Source organism: Hyperoodon ampullatus (genome assembly GCF_949752795.1).
Source record: "Hyperoodon ampullatus genome assembly, chromosome: 11".
NCBI classification, from domain to species: domain Eukaryota; kingdom Metazoa; phylum Chordata; class Mammalia; order Artiodactyla; family Ziphiidae; genus Hyperoodon; species Hyperoodon ampullatus.
The window spans coordinates 6,377,383-6,394,715 of record NC_136924.1 but is presented as its reverse complement, the minus strand read 5'-3'; the positions used below and the strand labels follow the sequence as shown (position 1 = coordinate 6,394,715).

The window sequence follows — 17,333 nt, the reverse complement described above, 5'->3', positions numbered from 1 at the left end:
TAGTTTAAGATTATGCTTTTCACCCTACTAACATCTTACAGATGTTTTCTTAGTCACAAATAGGACTGAATGAATCATTGCAAATTCAGAATTATTAGTGGGAAGTTTGTATTTGCCCTAAAGATAAGTATTTGTTAATGTTGTCTACTTACTCATAATGGTAATTTATGGTGGAAGATTCTTTGCAAAACTGACCTAAAGAAGGGAGAGAAGTAGTATAATGAAAATGAGTATCTCATAGGGCTTTAAAAGCAGTATACTTCTTCACAAAAGTATAGAAAGATACCTTTCCTATCCCATTTTGAAACTAAAGGAATATTTTTTTTTTTTTTTTTTTTTTTTTTTTTTGTGGTACGCGGGCCTCTCACTGTTGTGGCCTCTCCCGTTGCGGAGCACAGGCTCCGGATGCGCAGGCTCAGCAGCCATGGCTCACGGGCCCAGCCGCTCCGCGGCATATGGGATCCTCCCAGACCGGGGCACGAACCCGTATCCCCTGCATCGGCAGGCGGACTCTCAACCACTGCGCCACCAGGGAGGCCCTAAAGGAATATTTTAAAACTGGATAAAATGACTTTTTTTTTTTTTTCCCAATGTGGTGCGCGGGCCTCTCACTGTTGTGGCCTCTCCTGTTGCGGAGCACAGGCTCCAGACGCGCAGGCTCAGCGGCCATGGCTCACGGGCCCAGCCGCTCTGCGGCATGTGGGATCCTCCCGGACTGGGGCACGAACCCGTGTCCCCTGCATCGGCAGGCGGACTCTCAACCACGGCGCCACCAGGGAAGCCCTAAAATGACTTTTGACCATTTGAAAAGTGAAATTTTCTAGCCCGTTTATAAATTACAGTTAATTTAAAGGTTTAAATTTATATGTGACTTTTGCTAAAGGCCAGTTTGATTTATGTGCTCAAATGCAGTCTTTGAATTTTTGCTAGCATCATATTGATTTTTTTCTAATATTTCAAAAATCTTTTTCTAAGTGATCAATTACTAGTTGGAAATTGTCTTGATACATTGTGAGAAGAGATTTAACCTAATTTAGCTGATATTGTGCCCATTTAACTTTAGATTTTTTAGGGGTGAGAAGGAATGCTCTTTGTGACATTTAAGCATAGTTTGACAGGAATATAAGTCATTATCAACAAAGACCACTTTTAGATTTCCTAGAATAAAGAAGAGCTATAAGTTTTAGATAAGCAAGGTAAGTTGTTTATTCATTGGAACACTGCATAGCTCTTGCATTTTTTGAAGTTACGTTGTATTCATGTATTCAAGTTTTAAATATTAATTTAAAACTTAAAAAAATTTTCCATAGTGTTAAAAGTACACAAGTCAGAGTCAGATTTTATTTGTGCTTTTTATTCTTAAAAGTCTGGTTGTGTGTCGTGTTCTTATTTAATTAAGTCTCATACCATACCTATTGAGACATTTCTAGAAACTCCTTGAAAATGTCACTTGTTAAAAGGGATAATAGTGGGGAAAGACTGAATTAACAAAACCTTAAGCGAAAATACAGTATAAAATGCTATTTTCAATACCATTGAAACTGAATTAATCTAGAATCATGACTCTTAGTGGTTTTTTTTCTTTTCCTTTCCCTAAAGATAAGACAAAATCCATGGCTTCTGTAACTAATGCCAATACTTCTAGTACACAAGCAGCTCCTGTAGCTGTTACAACACCTACTGTGTCATCTGGTCAGGCAACACCTACATCACCTATTAAAAAGGTAAGCCAAAATTGTGTTTGTTAAAAATAAATGTATTCTGTGTAAGTACCATTTGAGCTAAAGCATTAAGACAGTTCTAAGTTTATTTAAGGTTTTAGAATAAGAATGTATTTTTATTTCCTCTGAATCTATTATATTCTTTTTTTCAAGTACTTTTTGCAGTTGATCATTAACAAAAAATATCGGGTTGGCCAAAAAGTTTGTTCGGTTTTAAGTAAAATAAGAGACTTTTTCATTTTCACCAGGAACTTTATTGAGCAGCATATTCATTAACCAACGAATTTTTTGGCCAACCCAATAAATAGCAGAAAGATAAAAATTTTCATATGAAAAACTACTGATCATGGTAGTTTTTTATTTCCATTGAACTTTTGAGAAGCATGGGGTTTGTATCCTTTATTTCTGTTGAGTAAAGGTGCATTTTGGTAATTTCACAAGTGTATAAGTTAAGCACAAAAAGTACTACCACAAGTTACTGAGAGAACTGGAATCTAGATTTTCTAATTCATTTACAAAGCACCAGGTATGTCAGAACAAACCAGAGGTCAACAGCTGACCCCACCTCTTGTTAGTTGTTGTGACCTTGAGCAAGTGACTGTCTTCCTTATCTGTTCCTCCTAAAAAGGACAAAACAAAAATAATAACAAAGAGAAAATAAGTTAACATTGTTAAGCAGTAATTGAGAGAGCTTGGCTAGTGACTGAATGCTCCCAAAATGTTAGTTTCATTTCTTCCTCTTCCTTATTTTGTTCTCCATTTATTCTTCATCCTTACTTTCTTGTTGATCTGTTAAAGACTTTTCTTTTCCCTGCTGTTTCAGAACCTATACTTCTTTTAACTCTAATTAAAGATTAAGGGTTTTATGTGGGGTTTTGTTTTTTTTTTTTTAACCTACTGGTCTCTTTTTAAAGGCTTCTCCCCACCAGCCCTTACCTAACTTTTAGGAGTAAACTCATTTCCTTCTCTGTGTAACACACACATGCACACACGCACACGCATACACGTAGACATATTCACACTCACGTGTACTTTTTTTTTTCCTGGAACCATTTAAGAATTGACCGCTCTCACTGTAACACTTTATTCCTAAATACTTGAGTATGTATCTCTTAAGTACAAAGGCATTATCCTTCATTCCCTCACTGAAATCATCATACTTAGAAAATTTAACATTGATATAATACCATTATTTATGTTCACTAATATACAGGCCATACTCAAAATTTTCCCAGTTGTCCTCCTAGTAACATCTTTCTAGCTGTTGATTTTTCAAATTAAGGGTCCACTCAGGGATTATATATTGTGTTTACTTATTAAGTCTCTGCCTTTGGACTTCTTGTTTTGTTGTTTATCTGACGTTATTTGGCTTGCATGGGTTTGAGGATTGATTTTAAATCCCCACAGTGTTTCTATCATATTGTCAGTTTTGCTAATCTGTGGATTTGGCTCCAAGTGGTCAAAATTTGAACCTTTTAAAATCATAAACTAGAGAATTCTTTAAAAATCCATACTGTTATTAATAATCCTCCTCTAAAACTCTTCCAAAGGAAAGCAGTAGTATGAATTCTTAGTGGTAGAAATGTATGAATTTCACTGGTACAGTTTGAATATCAGAAGACTCTGTGACTGAATTATCTTATTACCTTCTGTATTCTAGAACTGAGGGTTTCTTGAATTCAGTTAGAACCCATCCTCAAATGGTCATAATTTCATATGCTTTAAAATGAAATTCTCCAGAAGCAGTCTGTCTTCAAAATTTTCAAGATAGTTATGCGATAACTGGTGTCACCATGAGCTGCTTTAACTAAAGCTTTATTAATTCTAGAACCCCTTTATACTTCTTCAGTGAATACTAAACTTTAGCTCTTTTGATTATCTGTTAGAACTGTAGATTTATCAAGTTCCCAGAAGCCCCATCCCCCCTGGAATAGCTGGCCAAGAAACCAGCTGTCAGTCTTTTGAGTATTTAACTAAGCAATCTCTTTCCTACTGTAGTCAAATAATTACAGTAGGGTTCTTATTATCAGTTATATTTTTCTCAAGCATAACCCTAGATTTATGGCAGTTTACTTCTCAGTTTATGCCAACTGCCCTCACTGAAAGCAAATACTTAATAGCTCTGTTAGATTAGTGGGCCAGTAATTTCTTTGCTATAAAAGTTCTTATTCAGTATTACTTCTGATTCTGTAATTAAATTGATCTAATGACAACTCTTTCTCTAATTTGCATATTTAGAAACTCCATTTTATTCTCCATTTAAAGCATCATAACTTGCTTTAAAGATTACATTGTTTCAGTCTTTGTTCTTAAAGTTTTATGGGCAAATTTTATTCAAAGTAATAAAGTCATGGTGTACAAAAAAATGAAGTATTTTTAAGTTTTATCAGTATTATATGATTCTTAAAGCCTGTTACCATGTTCAGTGATACTGTATTTACTTTAATTTAGCATTTTAGTGGGTTTTTTTTCATTTGTTTCAAGATTTTCCTTGTAACTTAGAGACCTAACAGAAATTTCCTTGGATGAATTCTTAATTTGTAAATGCATCGTAAAAGATTTTGTAATTAATTAAGAGTTCTGTCTATTTTTAGGTGCCACTTACTACTCTGCTTCTATTATCTAGACAAGTTATCCTAAGTTCTCTAGCTTCCTCCACCAGTACATAAACTATGTATCTAAATACACACACACACACACACACACACACACACACACACTAACATTCATGGCAAGGAATAGATCATGAAACTGGAAGCTCTAAAACAGTATTAAATATCACTTATATTCTATAATAACTCATGATAACTGCAGAGAAACATAGGTATATTCACTTTAAATGATCTTCTCTTAAGTTGTTAACTTGTCAGCTAAAATTATAGAATGATTCCTGTAGCAGTGAGATCAGGCCTATCATTTATGGATATATTATCTATAAAACCATTAGTTTGATCTTATGATTTAAAATAGTAAACTAAATAATAGTAAGTAAACTAAAAATAGTAAGTCTATCGCATTATTTAACTTACAGTAAGTTAAATAATATACATTTTATATTAAATTTTTATCTAACAAGTTTATTGTTAGTTAAAGTTTCAACTAACAATAAGTTTAACTAACAATGTTTATATATAACTCTCTAGTCAAAATAAATATTGTTGAGATCTCTGAAAAAGATTACCTACTCTGCTGTATACATGTATATTCCAATAAGCATAAACTATATTTTCTTTGCTAGATGGTAAAAATTCAGAGTTTTCTTGGAATTACATGTTCTTGCTTATTGAACCTACATCATAATAAAATTTAGTAAAAGACTACTATGTGCTGTGGGTACATGAAGTATACCAGTAAAAGTGTATAATTGTAGATTGATGGTTTTTAAATGGAAGAAATCATTTTTGATTTGAGGTAATGGAGTTAGAACATTTGAGATAGATCTTGAAGAATGAGGTAGTATTTCAACTAACAGAGAGGAGAGTTTGTACAGTCTGTTGAAAAAGAGAGAAGAGAAACAGTGTGATCAAAAGTAGGGATAATGTGGAGTGTTGCAGGAAAAATGAGTTGTCTAGTTTGATTGATTTATAGGATACATATACGAAGTAAAGCAGGAAAAGTAGAGCCAAATTGGAATGTTTTCATTACTATGGTAACATTTTCATAATTTGATAGATAGTAGAGGATCATAGATGTTTGAACAAGGCCATGAGAGAATTTTAGAATGTTACTCTGGCAGCAATGTGCAGGTGTATTTGAAGGTGAGAGACCGACTGAGAGAAGGTTTATTACAAAGTCACTGAAATTGCCTAACATGGTAAGAATATAAACCAGAGAAGTGGCAGTGGACTTATAAAAGAGAAGAGGAGACTTAGAGACTTGGCACTTAATTTGTAGATGGAGGAAGATGACAGAGAAGAAGTCTAACATGACTACAAAGTTTCAAATTTAGGGAGTTGGGACTTCCCAGGCATCCAGTGGTTAAGACTTTGTGCTTTCAGCACAGGGGGCATAGGTTCGATCCCTGGTCAGGGAACTAAGATCCCACATCCCACATGCCACACAATGGGGCCAAAAAAAAAAAGAAATTTAGGGGATTGAAGAGATTTTTGGTGCCCGTAACAGAAATAGGGAACTGAGGAAGAGTTGGTTTGGAAATAAAGGTATTTGACTTTAAACATGTTGAGTTTCAGGTTCCAATTTTAGTTACATATAGTCCATTCTACAGGTAAATAGAAATTCAGGACTAGGAATTTAGGAGTCAGAATCGAGCTGGAGAATAACAAATTTGAGAATAAACTGAATACAATTAATATTTAGCCTGAGGATATAAGAAGACCCTACTCCCAACATTCAGAAGAAAGTATAAAGAGAAGATAGGAGATACAAGAACAGACTCTTGGAGTGCTTATGTTACAGGGCTATGACAAGGACAGTTGCTACCAACAACAACAAAAAGACCAGGAAAGGGGTAGTCAGAGAGTAGGAAAGTCAAAATAGTGTCCTAGTTATAAAAACCAAAAGAAGAATTTCAGGGACTAGGTATACTTGAGTTTTTCAGAGAGGTTTATTTATATACCAAAAATTGAAAGATGCTTTTAAACACATAAAACAGTATTTAAATCCATGTTAGGTGGAGAGGAGGTATATAAGTCGTAACAGTGCAACAAAATTTCAAACTTGATAATATTGCCTCATTTTTCTCAACTCTAAAATATTGGATAATAGTAAAATGCTATTTCATTGGGTGATTGTAGGATTAAATGAGATAACCCATATTTACCACTTAGTTTAGGGCCTCACCCAAGTAAATGTTTGTTAAATGTTAGCTTCTGTTATAATACTCAGCAAATATTATTTGCTATATGATGATTTTATCATGGAGGAATAACATTTGTTTCCAGTTTGGGGAAAGTTCTGGGGTAGGGAGGGATTGGCAAACCATGGTCTGTGGGCCAAAGGTGGCCCACTACCTGTTTTTTGTACAGCCTGCAAGTTAGAATGGTTTTAATACTTTTAAATGGTTGGCAGAGGCAGGGGAGGATGAAAAGAAAAAGAATATTTTGTGACACAAATTCAAATTTCATTGCCCCTAAATAAAGTTTTATGTATCACAGCCACATTCATTCATTTGTGTACTACCTATGGCTGGGTTTGTGCTACAGCAGCATAGATGAGTAGTTACAGCAGAGACTCTATAGTCTACAAAGCCTAAAGTTTATACAGTCTGGCCCTTTACAGAAAGAAAAGTTTGCCAACCTCTGTTCTCGAGTACCATGACTTTAAACTCTGAAATCAATAAGGAATCATCTCAGTGCCTATCATATTATGTAAAATATTACAGAGCTTCCTGGACTTTCTCAGTAGGTGGACACCTTAGTGTTTTACTAATTTTTTTTCACAGTGCCATTTGGCAAAAAAAAAAACTCTTGGTTTCATTTATTAAGTAGTTAGGTACAAATAAGTTAATAATGGCAATTTGTGCAGTGTCCAACAGATGTCACTGTACTTCTCTCAAAACTTTAAAATATCCCACAGCACCCCTGTGATTTTGTTCTTGCGCCCTGGAATGCCTCAGCGAGCATTTTGGGAACTGAAAAAATGCTTGTATATCTTGAGTCTCTTTGCAACCTTATTGTTAGGAATTAATTATTGGAAGTATTGGAGGTATCTTGTAGCAGTTTTGTCTAGGAATTAGCCCTCCAACATTATGGGTGCTTTAACAAGCTCTATTAAACTGCTGTTATGGCAAACCTTGGTAATAGGTGTGAAAGAAAGGTTGTTTTGGTTTGTTTTTTTTTAATCTATATCCTATGCTTGTAGTAACTAGATAGTTGCTATATTTACCATCTATATTTAACTGTGGTTGAATATTTAAACTCTGTAAGTGAAGTTAATGAGGTGAACTAGTTACAGACAACAGACGTTTCATTTTTAGGGCAGTTAGAAAGCCCTGAAAATGAAATAAATATTTGTGCAAAAACAGTTTTTAATTGAAATGTTTCATGTTTGGTGGAAAAATCAAACAGTAAATTTAAGGCTATGATATTTAAAATATTAATGAGTTAAATATTATAATTAGAAATATACTGATGATTACTTTTTTGTTGATGATGATGGATTTAAAATTTTTTAACCCAAGTACAAAATGAATAAAAACAAAATTCAAGGGCAGTAGTTTTTTCACTTCATACTGTAATACTATCTGCTCTATGTGCCTTGAACTGCCTTAGAAGTTTCTGTATTAGATTCTTTCAGATTCTCTCATGCTAAAACTGGAACTTGTTCCCAGTGACTTTTAAAGATTGGATAATTACCCAGTTGTTGGGTTTTAATTTATTATAAAATTCTTTTAAAAAGAGAAAAGTCTGTTTTGCTCATAACTTCCTTTCCTGTTTTCATACTTTCAATCTTTATCTCTTTACCTGTCTTATTTTAATTGGCTTTAGTATGATTTCATTGCTCCTATCATGCCTGTGGTGGAATCAGTAGATCCTGCATCATGGAGGCAGGGCTTGCGCAAAACTGGCATTGTTCTTGTGCCCAGTAAGGGTGAAAAATCTATGGTGAGGCATTTCGATGTGCAAGGATTTATATTAGGTTACAACATAACAAGTTTAATATGAATATTGGTTTCAAAGATGCATGGTTTTAAGTCATTATGGTGTGCTCATTTCTGTTCTCTGTATTTGCATCATAATTTTTCTGTGTGATACAAAGTGTGGAGTGTGTGTTCTTAAATCTAACATCTGGAAAGGTAGTATTTCCTTCTTCAGTTTTAGATCTTTACATTTTTGACTAAGACATTAACCTGCTTAGTAAAAGTGTTTCTCCTGAAACTATTAACTATAATTTTAAACATATTATCTGTAAACTTCTCATTTTCAGTTTAAGGACTGATCAGTATTGTATAATTTTTCTCCTTTTCCTTAAAAATAAAACAATATAAAAACAGTTTCCAACTTCAGCTACAAAAATTTCTCCCAAAGAAGAAGAGAGAAAAGATGAGTCTCCTGCATCTTGGAGGTTAGGACTTAGAAAGACTGGTAGTTATGGCGCACTTGCAGAAATCACAGCATCTAAAGAGGCCCAGAAAGAAAAAGACACTGCAGGTGTTATGCGTTCAGCTTCAAGTCCCAGACTTTCCTCCTCTTTGGATAATAAAGAAAAGGTAATCTGTTTCACAATTTGGTTTCTATAAAAACTATGATAATTTGTTTTCCAGGAATCAGATCCATTGGATTTTCTACTAAGTATCATTAGATCTATGTATCAACTTAATTCACCTGACTTAATGAATTACATGATAATACAAATGTACCTACCTTAAGCAGATATTTATATGGGATATAATAATTGGGAAGATCACGTGTATTTGCCCAAAACATAAATTATGAGACTATACTCAATTAAAGGAATCCTTTAGTCTGTTTGAGAATTTACAATAAAATGTATCAAGGAGCAAGCTAATTTTATTTATTAAGAAGGGTTTTGAAAGTTTAGGAACACATTTGTTCTAGAATGTGATTATACTCATAAGTTGCATTTATCCAATATCTGCAATTTCTTTACCTGCTTTTTCATCTGATACATCACAGCTTTGTCCTAGTGAGCAACTTTAATAACTATATTTTGAAAGGCAGTATTAAATTGCATTAAATAGAATGCACCACAGTTCATTCAGTGCTATTTTGTATAATTGGATTATTTATTTTCTATTGCATTTTTAGTGCTTGGACATTTTTTTCCTTACAGTTTTCTTGCTCTATACAGGAGTGTTTACATGCATCAGAAATTCGGAAATGAATTTCTCATTAAGTAATTGAAATATTTTTTATTTTGTATAAATTTTTTTTCCATTTGTTTTCCAAGTACTTGATGCCAGTATAATGAGAATGTAACAGATGTCATTGTCACTATACTCTCAGCCAGATTTGGTTAAATATAATTTAAATAACTTTTTGTTTTGTATATTTTAATGTTATATTTTAAAAACATAGTATATCAAGGTAGTAAATAGCTTGTATAATGTAAATAATTGAGATTTATCAGTGAACTGTATTTGAGACCTTATTTCTCTGAAAGAAGTAAAGATATTTTATCTTACAATACGACATTACAGTAAATGTTACAGAAGTTTCAGAAAAAGTCATTAAAATGTGGAGGAATTTTTCTTATTTTAAAAAAGAGCTAATTCTAGATTAAAGAAGAAGGAAAAGAAAATTAATTTGAACAGGCTGTCTTTTAGTGTTTACAGTACTTGAATATTGATAGACATCAATTTTGCAGTTTAGGAATTATGGAAATATTATAAAATAAACTATGATGGCTGTGTAATTATACATTGTTGAATACTCTTTCCATAATACTTTTAGCAGTACCTATAATCATCACAGATTTATTTTCACTTTTTTCCCCCTGTTGTGTAGGAGAAAGATAGTAAAGGAACTAGGCTTGCATATGTCACACCTACAATACCAAGACGACTAGCCAGTACATCTGACATTGAAGAGAAAGAAAACAGGTGGATTCATTATGACTTGTTTTATTTTGTTTTACTATAAAATCTTTACTATCTAGCATGAGAGTTAAAACATGAGCATTGTCGTAATTATGTGGGATATGGATTTCAGGAAGAGATGGAGGGTATTCCTAATAGGAAGAACACCAAGTACATGGACTTGAGGAGGTGCAGGCTTGGTATGTTCATGAAATAGCAAAAAAAAATGAAGGCATTATGGTTGTAACAGAGTGAGGGGGCAGTGGTGGCAGGTGAGGTCACAGACTTGTATATGCTTTCTAAATATTTGGAACATAATAGAAAAGGAGAAAGAAGAAGGGAGAAAAAGCCCTTACTTGATCACTGTCAACATTTTAATTTGTTTCTTCCTACTTTTCAGCACATATAGAGTATGGGAATTTTTATTATAATTGTAATCATGTTATAATATTCAATTTTGTGTCTTGACTTTTTCTTTCACTTAAGATCTCGTAATGTCTTATACGTTAGTATGTATTTTCATTAAGCACTGTTTTTCATTAGTACATAGTGTTCCATAGAGTAGATTTGCTGAGGTTAAAGTAACCATTTCCCCTCCCCAAACTATGGGCATTTAAATTGTCTAATATTTTGTCATCATAAATAAAACTTCTGCAAACATTAAAATTTCCCCCCTATAGTTAGGATTATACCTTTGGGATAGAATCTTAGAACTGGAATCTTAGTGAATTGCTTTCACTTCTTAATAAATATTCCAGAGTGTTCTTCTAAGGGATTTTACTAGTTTCTGCTTCTACAGATGTTTATTAAAATATAGCTTCTTTAACCCTATTTTAAAATTATCTACCAGATTCTGAAGGATATTTTTTTCACAGAGATTCTTCAAGTTTGCGAACAAGTAGTTCATATACAAGAAGAAAATGGGAAGATGATCTCAAAAAGAATAGCTCAATTAATGAAGGATCAACTTATTATAAAAGGTAATAATATTCTTAAGTAACTTTTATGTATTCTTTTATTAAAGTATGAGGCAGTTTGGAGCTCTCAATTTAATATAACATTAAAAATGTGCCTTTATTAAATATATCTTTTGTTGTTTAAATAAAACTTCATTTAAAGACACAGAATATATATTTAAAGATGGGTGAAAATTTGCTCCTACTTATGCCTTCCTATTATATTTTTAAATTAAATTTGATATGCTATGAAGTATCGTTTAGATTATAGGATATTAAAAAAGGAGCTCTGTATGTAATTATATATAAGTCAATTATATAATTGAGCAGTTGAACTAGATCAATTAATTGATCTCCTGTGGTGACCTGGGAAGTTTCTACCTGTGTTAGAACTCAGAGCAATGGGAATGCCTTGAACTGGAATGTTGGTAATATCATATTGGAGAAGGGGTGGAAAAATCTATGTGTTATTTTCTCTGCGAAAAGCAACGAAAAAAAGACTAAAAGATCAACACGTATCATATAGGCATGGGTCACTCCTAGGGATGTGACCCATTGCCAAAACAATTTCTTAGAAAATGCTTAAGTCTTAACTTTCCCGGAGTAAAACCACACCAAAGTGTTTTTCCAGACCCAACCTGGCATGACCACATGACCTGGAACCATTCCAGAAATGTGAACTATCAGATCATCTTTGAATCTTGTTGGTGGGTGGGGGATGCAGTAAAATGATACACTACCAAATTAGGGAAATCATCTAGACTCTAGCAAGTTGTAGATGCAACTCTTGGTGCTGGAGCCGGTGGCGTATTTAGGAACACAGTCTTTTAGATTTGTTTCCTAGCCTTGTGAATCTGTATAATGTATAGGCATTGACTATAGAATACACATACAAACACATTCTATATAGATATGACTCTTTCCTTTAGTTACTCCTTTGGTAGAAGACAAGATGATTTGATTAGTTCTAGTGTTCCAAGCACCACATCAACACCAACAGTTACCTCTGCAGCTGGGCTTCAGAAAAGCCTGCTTTCCAGCACAAGCACTACTACAAAGATTACAACGGGTTCTTCCTCAGCAGGCACACAAAGCAGGTGAGTCACAGATACATTTTGTGTTCAGGCCTACTGTGTGCTTATGTATGTGCATGCATTTTTGTTTAGAAGATTGTGGGGCTCTGGATTTTTTCATTGACCTTGTTAAAATGATTTACAAACAAAAATTGGTTCCAAAAAGAGGCAGTTATGCATGTCTGGGGAAAAAATATTAAGTTTCTGACTTATGAACTTTCCTTGCATTAAGCTGCTTAAAGTGTAAATTTCTCTTTGACAGCTCTGGGTGAACTTTTTGGTTCATAGATGAAAGATGTCTCACCTTATGTTTTAAAAAAATCCATCCCTGTAGTCACATGTTTTCAGCTGCTAGAAAGTGCTTTCCTTGTTTAGCTGTTTTCCTTTTCTCTTTTTTGTGTTGCTGCTTATGATGCTATAGTACCTCAAATCGTTTGTGGGCTGAGGATAGTACTGAAAAAGAAAAGGACAGTGTTCCTACGGCAGTGACCATTCCTGTTGCTCCAACTGTTGTAAATGCTGCAGCCTCTACCACAACCCTGACTACAACTACTGCTGGCACTGTCTCCTCCACTTCAGAGGTCAGGGAGAGACGCAGGTGTGTAAAGGTCCTAATAGGACTACTGATATATCTTGCCCAATGATGAAAGTTGTTTGTTTTGTTTGGTTTTTTAATTTTGGGAAGTTGGTGACTATCTCTTCAGTGGGTTAATACATGAGATAACCTAGATCAGCTCAGAACTATGTAAATTGATATAATTAGCAATTATTAGCCTTTAGGCTTGGTAACCCACTTCTGACAGAATTAATGTTCTTGTTTAAAGGCCCTGAGCCAGATAGTTGTCTTCATACTTAGCCATCTTAGTTTTAATGGTTTCTTTAATTCAAAACATTTTTGTGATGAAGATCTAAGCGCATACTCTAAACACATACTAAACAAATCATACTCATGGAAAACTAGATGTAACATGACAAAAACAGGTTTTTATTCTTCTCATTGTTTCCCCCTTCTACCTCATTATTAAGAAATTTGATGCATGTTTAACGATTTTTGTTGTTATTTTTGAGAATTTCATTTTAAAATTCTTTTGGTGAAGAATGGCTTCTTATGCATATGTGTAAGCCAAATAATTTTAAGTATGTTAACTACATTCACTTAGTTTTCATTCTGGTACATAGAAGGCAATTGTTAATTAAACTTTTTAAAGGGTCTGTGAATTTGTTTTATGTGCTTAAAACATTTTTATGAGCATTGCTCACTTCTTCCTGTTGCAGCCAATTGGTATGGAATCATAGATGTGGAAAGGAATTTACCTATTATCTTTTATGATATCCTTTACAGAAGGAAACTGAGTCCCAGAGATATTAAGTGACTTTTCCCCTTTTATGTGGTTAGTAAGTATGAGAGCTAAGGCTAGGCCCAGTATTACAGGAGAATCAGTCCAGGGTTCTGTCTGCTGTATCATGCATAGTCCCTAGCTTTGAATTTGGTTTTCCCTCTTGAGAAAGAACATCTTAGGAAACTAAACGTAACCTCTTTAAATATTTTATTCTTGAAAAATTAGCTACATAACTGATATTTTCCTTAACTAAAATATCAACCAGATTAATTTGGTTTTATTTCTAGCACATAGTATTCATATACAGTCTTAAACATCTTTTGTCTCTGATGCCTAGCAAAGTGCATGGCCTGTTGTAAGTAGTAGCATCCTTCTAGTAATATTTGTGGTGAATACATGAAAAGTAACAAAATGTTAAATGTTTTGAAAACTTTTTTAATTAAAAAAGTTTTCTTTCCTATCATTATATCTTTAGTTTCTGTCAATATATTTATGCTTCCTTTCTATTTTTATGGTGAAATTTAATGATACTTCTCTAACAGCACTACAAGCAGTTAGCATTTTGTGATTTTTGAATACCAGTATAGGTCATATCATATTTTAATTATTCTTGTTTTTCTCTTAAGTTTAGTCAGTTTTAGGTTTTTGAGGTGTTTTCAATGAGACCGCATAGCCTATAGAAATTAGAGGTTCATAGGCACTCCTCATTCTCTTCTAGTGAAAATGAATTTGAGGGCCTTGGTTTTTTGGGAGGTGGGGAGCTGAAGGGGAAAAGGTTCAGGAGGTCTTGGTTTTGTACTCCTTGCTGTGCCTTAATCCTAAGGTAAGAGTTCTCTGTGGGTCAGAATTTATTCTTCTGTAAAATGAGGTATTTGATTTATATAGTGTTTAACTTCTAGAATCCTTTCTATCTCTAGCATTCCATACTTTAAAAAAATTTTTCCAATGACAATTAAAGCCAATGAATGTCTCCCCAAAATCATCAGTTGTTTCAGAACAAGCAAACTATGATTCTTAACCTCGGATTTCTTTATTTTTTATATTGTTGGAAAGTATTGAGTTTCAGCTTTTTAGAATAAATCCTGGAAGACTTTAAAGATTGAGAATTAAATATTTGGTGATATTGTTAGGACAGAGCAGGTTCTCATATCATAAGAAATAAAATATGTCTATTGACATTTTTCCTGGTCTACATTACAGAAATTTTGTCTCACTTGTTTCAGTGATGTATGCAATAATATTAATGTTTGTGTTTTGTTTCATGTCAAATAATTGTTTGCAATTTTGGCCTTGTCTGTCTTTTGTTGTTGTTGTTGGCCGCGCTGCTTGGCTTGTGGGATCTTAGTTCCCCAACCAGGGATTGAACCAGCGCCTTCAGCAGTGAAGGCACAGATCCTAACCACTGGACTGCCAGGGAATTCCCCTGTTTATCTTTTTAATTAAATTTCATTAATGGTTTCAAAATGTATATAGTTGAAAATTTGCCCCCAAATGTATGTATGGTGATTTAAGAATATACTGTGGCTGAAAAAGATACTAATACATTTATGCCATTTTTAGGTACCCTTACATATGTACTTTTAGATATTATGTAAAGTTACTGTATACATTATTAAATTCCACATTATTGTTGACTTTTCCTGTTTTCATTGATCAGGTTTGGATGAAAATTTTCTGTTTTTATAAAGATTTCCAATTGATTAATTGGAGGGAGGAGGCATTGGGGAGCAGGGAGGAGAGGCTAGCTTTAAATAGATGGAGCATGGCGAGGTTCCCTGGTGGCCTAGAGGTTAAGATTCCAGGCTTTCACTGCCATGGCCTGAGTTCAATCCCTGGTCAGGGAACAGATCCAGCAAGCCTTGCAGGGTGGCAGAATATCTAGATAGATAGATAGATAGATGGAGCAAGATGGCAAATTCTTACATTGTTTAGGCATTTCTAATTCTCCATAGTCTTTTCAAACTGCAAAACAATACCTTACTAATAACTTCATATTTGTAGTATGAATTCACATGGTTCAGTACAACTACTCTTTTCTACCATTTTGCCTTGGCTCAGCCAGCTCCCATTTGTCCACTTATTTTCCCTCTGGAAGGAAAAATGCTGAGTGAGAAGCAAGGGCTGGTATTCAGTTTTTTAGAGATGTAATTTGGTTGACTAACCAAAATATAAATATTATAAATAAATATAAATATTTCAGCTAATAAATGTCAGGGAAATAATATGTAGAATAATTGCTTTTACTGAGGGAAAAAACCTTAATTTAAAAATAACCTTTGGATTGTTCAGAAAATAGTGGGCAATCTAAGACTAGTAAGTAAAATTATATAGCCTATACAGTTATACAAAAGAGATCAATATGACAATATGATATAGTAATGCAGTTTGGTATGTTCTGCCATCTTTTTGATGATCACCTCTTTGGAATTAAACACATATTAAAAATATGAATTATTTGTCTTCTCTACATCCTGTTCTTAGAGATCTGCTCTGTATAGACACCTCAAGGAGGAGAAAGGAACTGAATTTCAGATGGGGACTATCAAATATATTTCCTATATTACAAGTCGATAGGCTAGGTTTTTATGCTAATTTGGAGCAAATGTTTGTATGGAAATTTTAAATGAACAGATTTTACACGTCTTTCAGCTAGTAATTTTTATGCCCCTAACCTGCATATGTTAAACCAGATATGATAAATAGATTTATTAACTTTCATGGCAGCTTGAAAGTATTGAAAAAGAATCTAGGCTTCTTGGGAGAGAGTGTGATGGTTGATAGTGCTATTTGCCATGGGGTAAAGGGGCATAGTGACAATGCAGTTCTTTTAAACTATATATGAAAACTTTGTACATAGTGGAAATAAGAATTCAGTCTTTCATGTCCATTTGTACTTTCAGAGCAGCTCATGAAATGCTGAAGTGATACATGCAGCTGTCTAGGCTGCTATAAACTTTTGTTAAACTAGATTTGCTATCACATCTAGGTTTCTTCTCTTTCTGTTATTTTTTTTTTTCTTCATCTGGTGGAAGTCCAAAAGGCAGTAAATTGCATAGGACCAGTAGATGCATAAATAAGTGTTAAATGAATGGATGAAAAAAATAGCCATTTTACAGGCTAATATTTCACAGGGAACTTTTACACGTTTAATAGATGTACCACAAAAGAAAAAAAAAGTTTTTCCTGCTTAAATGGTCTTGGAAAATGCTGAGTTAAACACAGTTAAACAGGTTTCTTCCCTCAGTCCTTTTCAGACCCTTTAATATATTGTTATTTTCCTGGAGAAGGTTAGAATGTATAGTATTTTCCACATTTCTATAATCAACTTCTACAACAAACAATACCAAAATCGTATTGCAGAATTAATGTTTCTTAAACTCTAATAACAAATTTATTGGTTATCCTCTTTCTTGTCCCAGAAAATCACTGGAGTTGTAATAAAAATGAGAAAGTATCTGTTATAGCTGAATAAAAACCTTAAAACTCAAGAGAATTGATATATAGAATAGAAATAATAAAACAATGGGAGAAAAAGGAATATCAAGCTTTTGAGCATCATAGAAGGGAGAGAGGGCAGGTATCCTACCAGTTGTATTCATCTCTGGGTTTGTGCGTTGGTACAGATGAAGCCATACAGAATTTCAACTAAGAGAAAGTTAAACTATGGAAATGGTGATAAGCAAAATGTTTTATTTAGTGACTTCGCCCTTGCCTTTCACTTTTAGGGAGACAAATTTTTTTTAATT

General features: G+C 33.6%; 1 protein-coding gene across 3 annotated transcripts in view; it reads left to right on the top strand.

Annotated features, from left to right (window-relative positions):
- PPP1R12A (protein phosphatase 1 regulatory subunit 12A) overlaps nucleotides 1–17,333 on the top strand; it is a 90,649-nt gene that overhangs the window by 39,810 nt on the left and 33,506 nt on the right. The window contains exons 8-13 of one of the 3 annotated variants that reach the window (XM_079715957.1): nucleotides 1,600–1,724; nucleotides 8,674–8,889; nucleotides 10,148–10,242; nucleotides 11,094–11,198; nucleotides 12,140–12,271; nucleotides 12,669–12,845. In XM_079715957.1, the coding sequence (XP_079572083.1) occupies nucleotides 1,600–1,724; nucleotides 8,674–8,889; nucleotides 10,148–10,242; nucleotides 11,094–11,198; nucleotides 12,140–12,271; nucleotides 12,669–12,845 (850 nt within the window). Of the gene's footprint in view, nucleotides 1–1,599; nucleotides 1,725–8,673; nucleotides 8,890–10,147; nucleotides 10,243–11,093; nucleotides 11,199–12,103; nucleotides 12,272–12,668; nucleotides 12,846–17,333 lie in introns of all 3 variants that reach the window. The other 2 variants (XM_079715956.1, XM_079715958.1) reach the window with 2 other exon arrangements.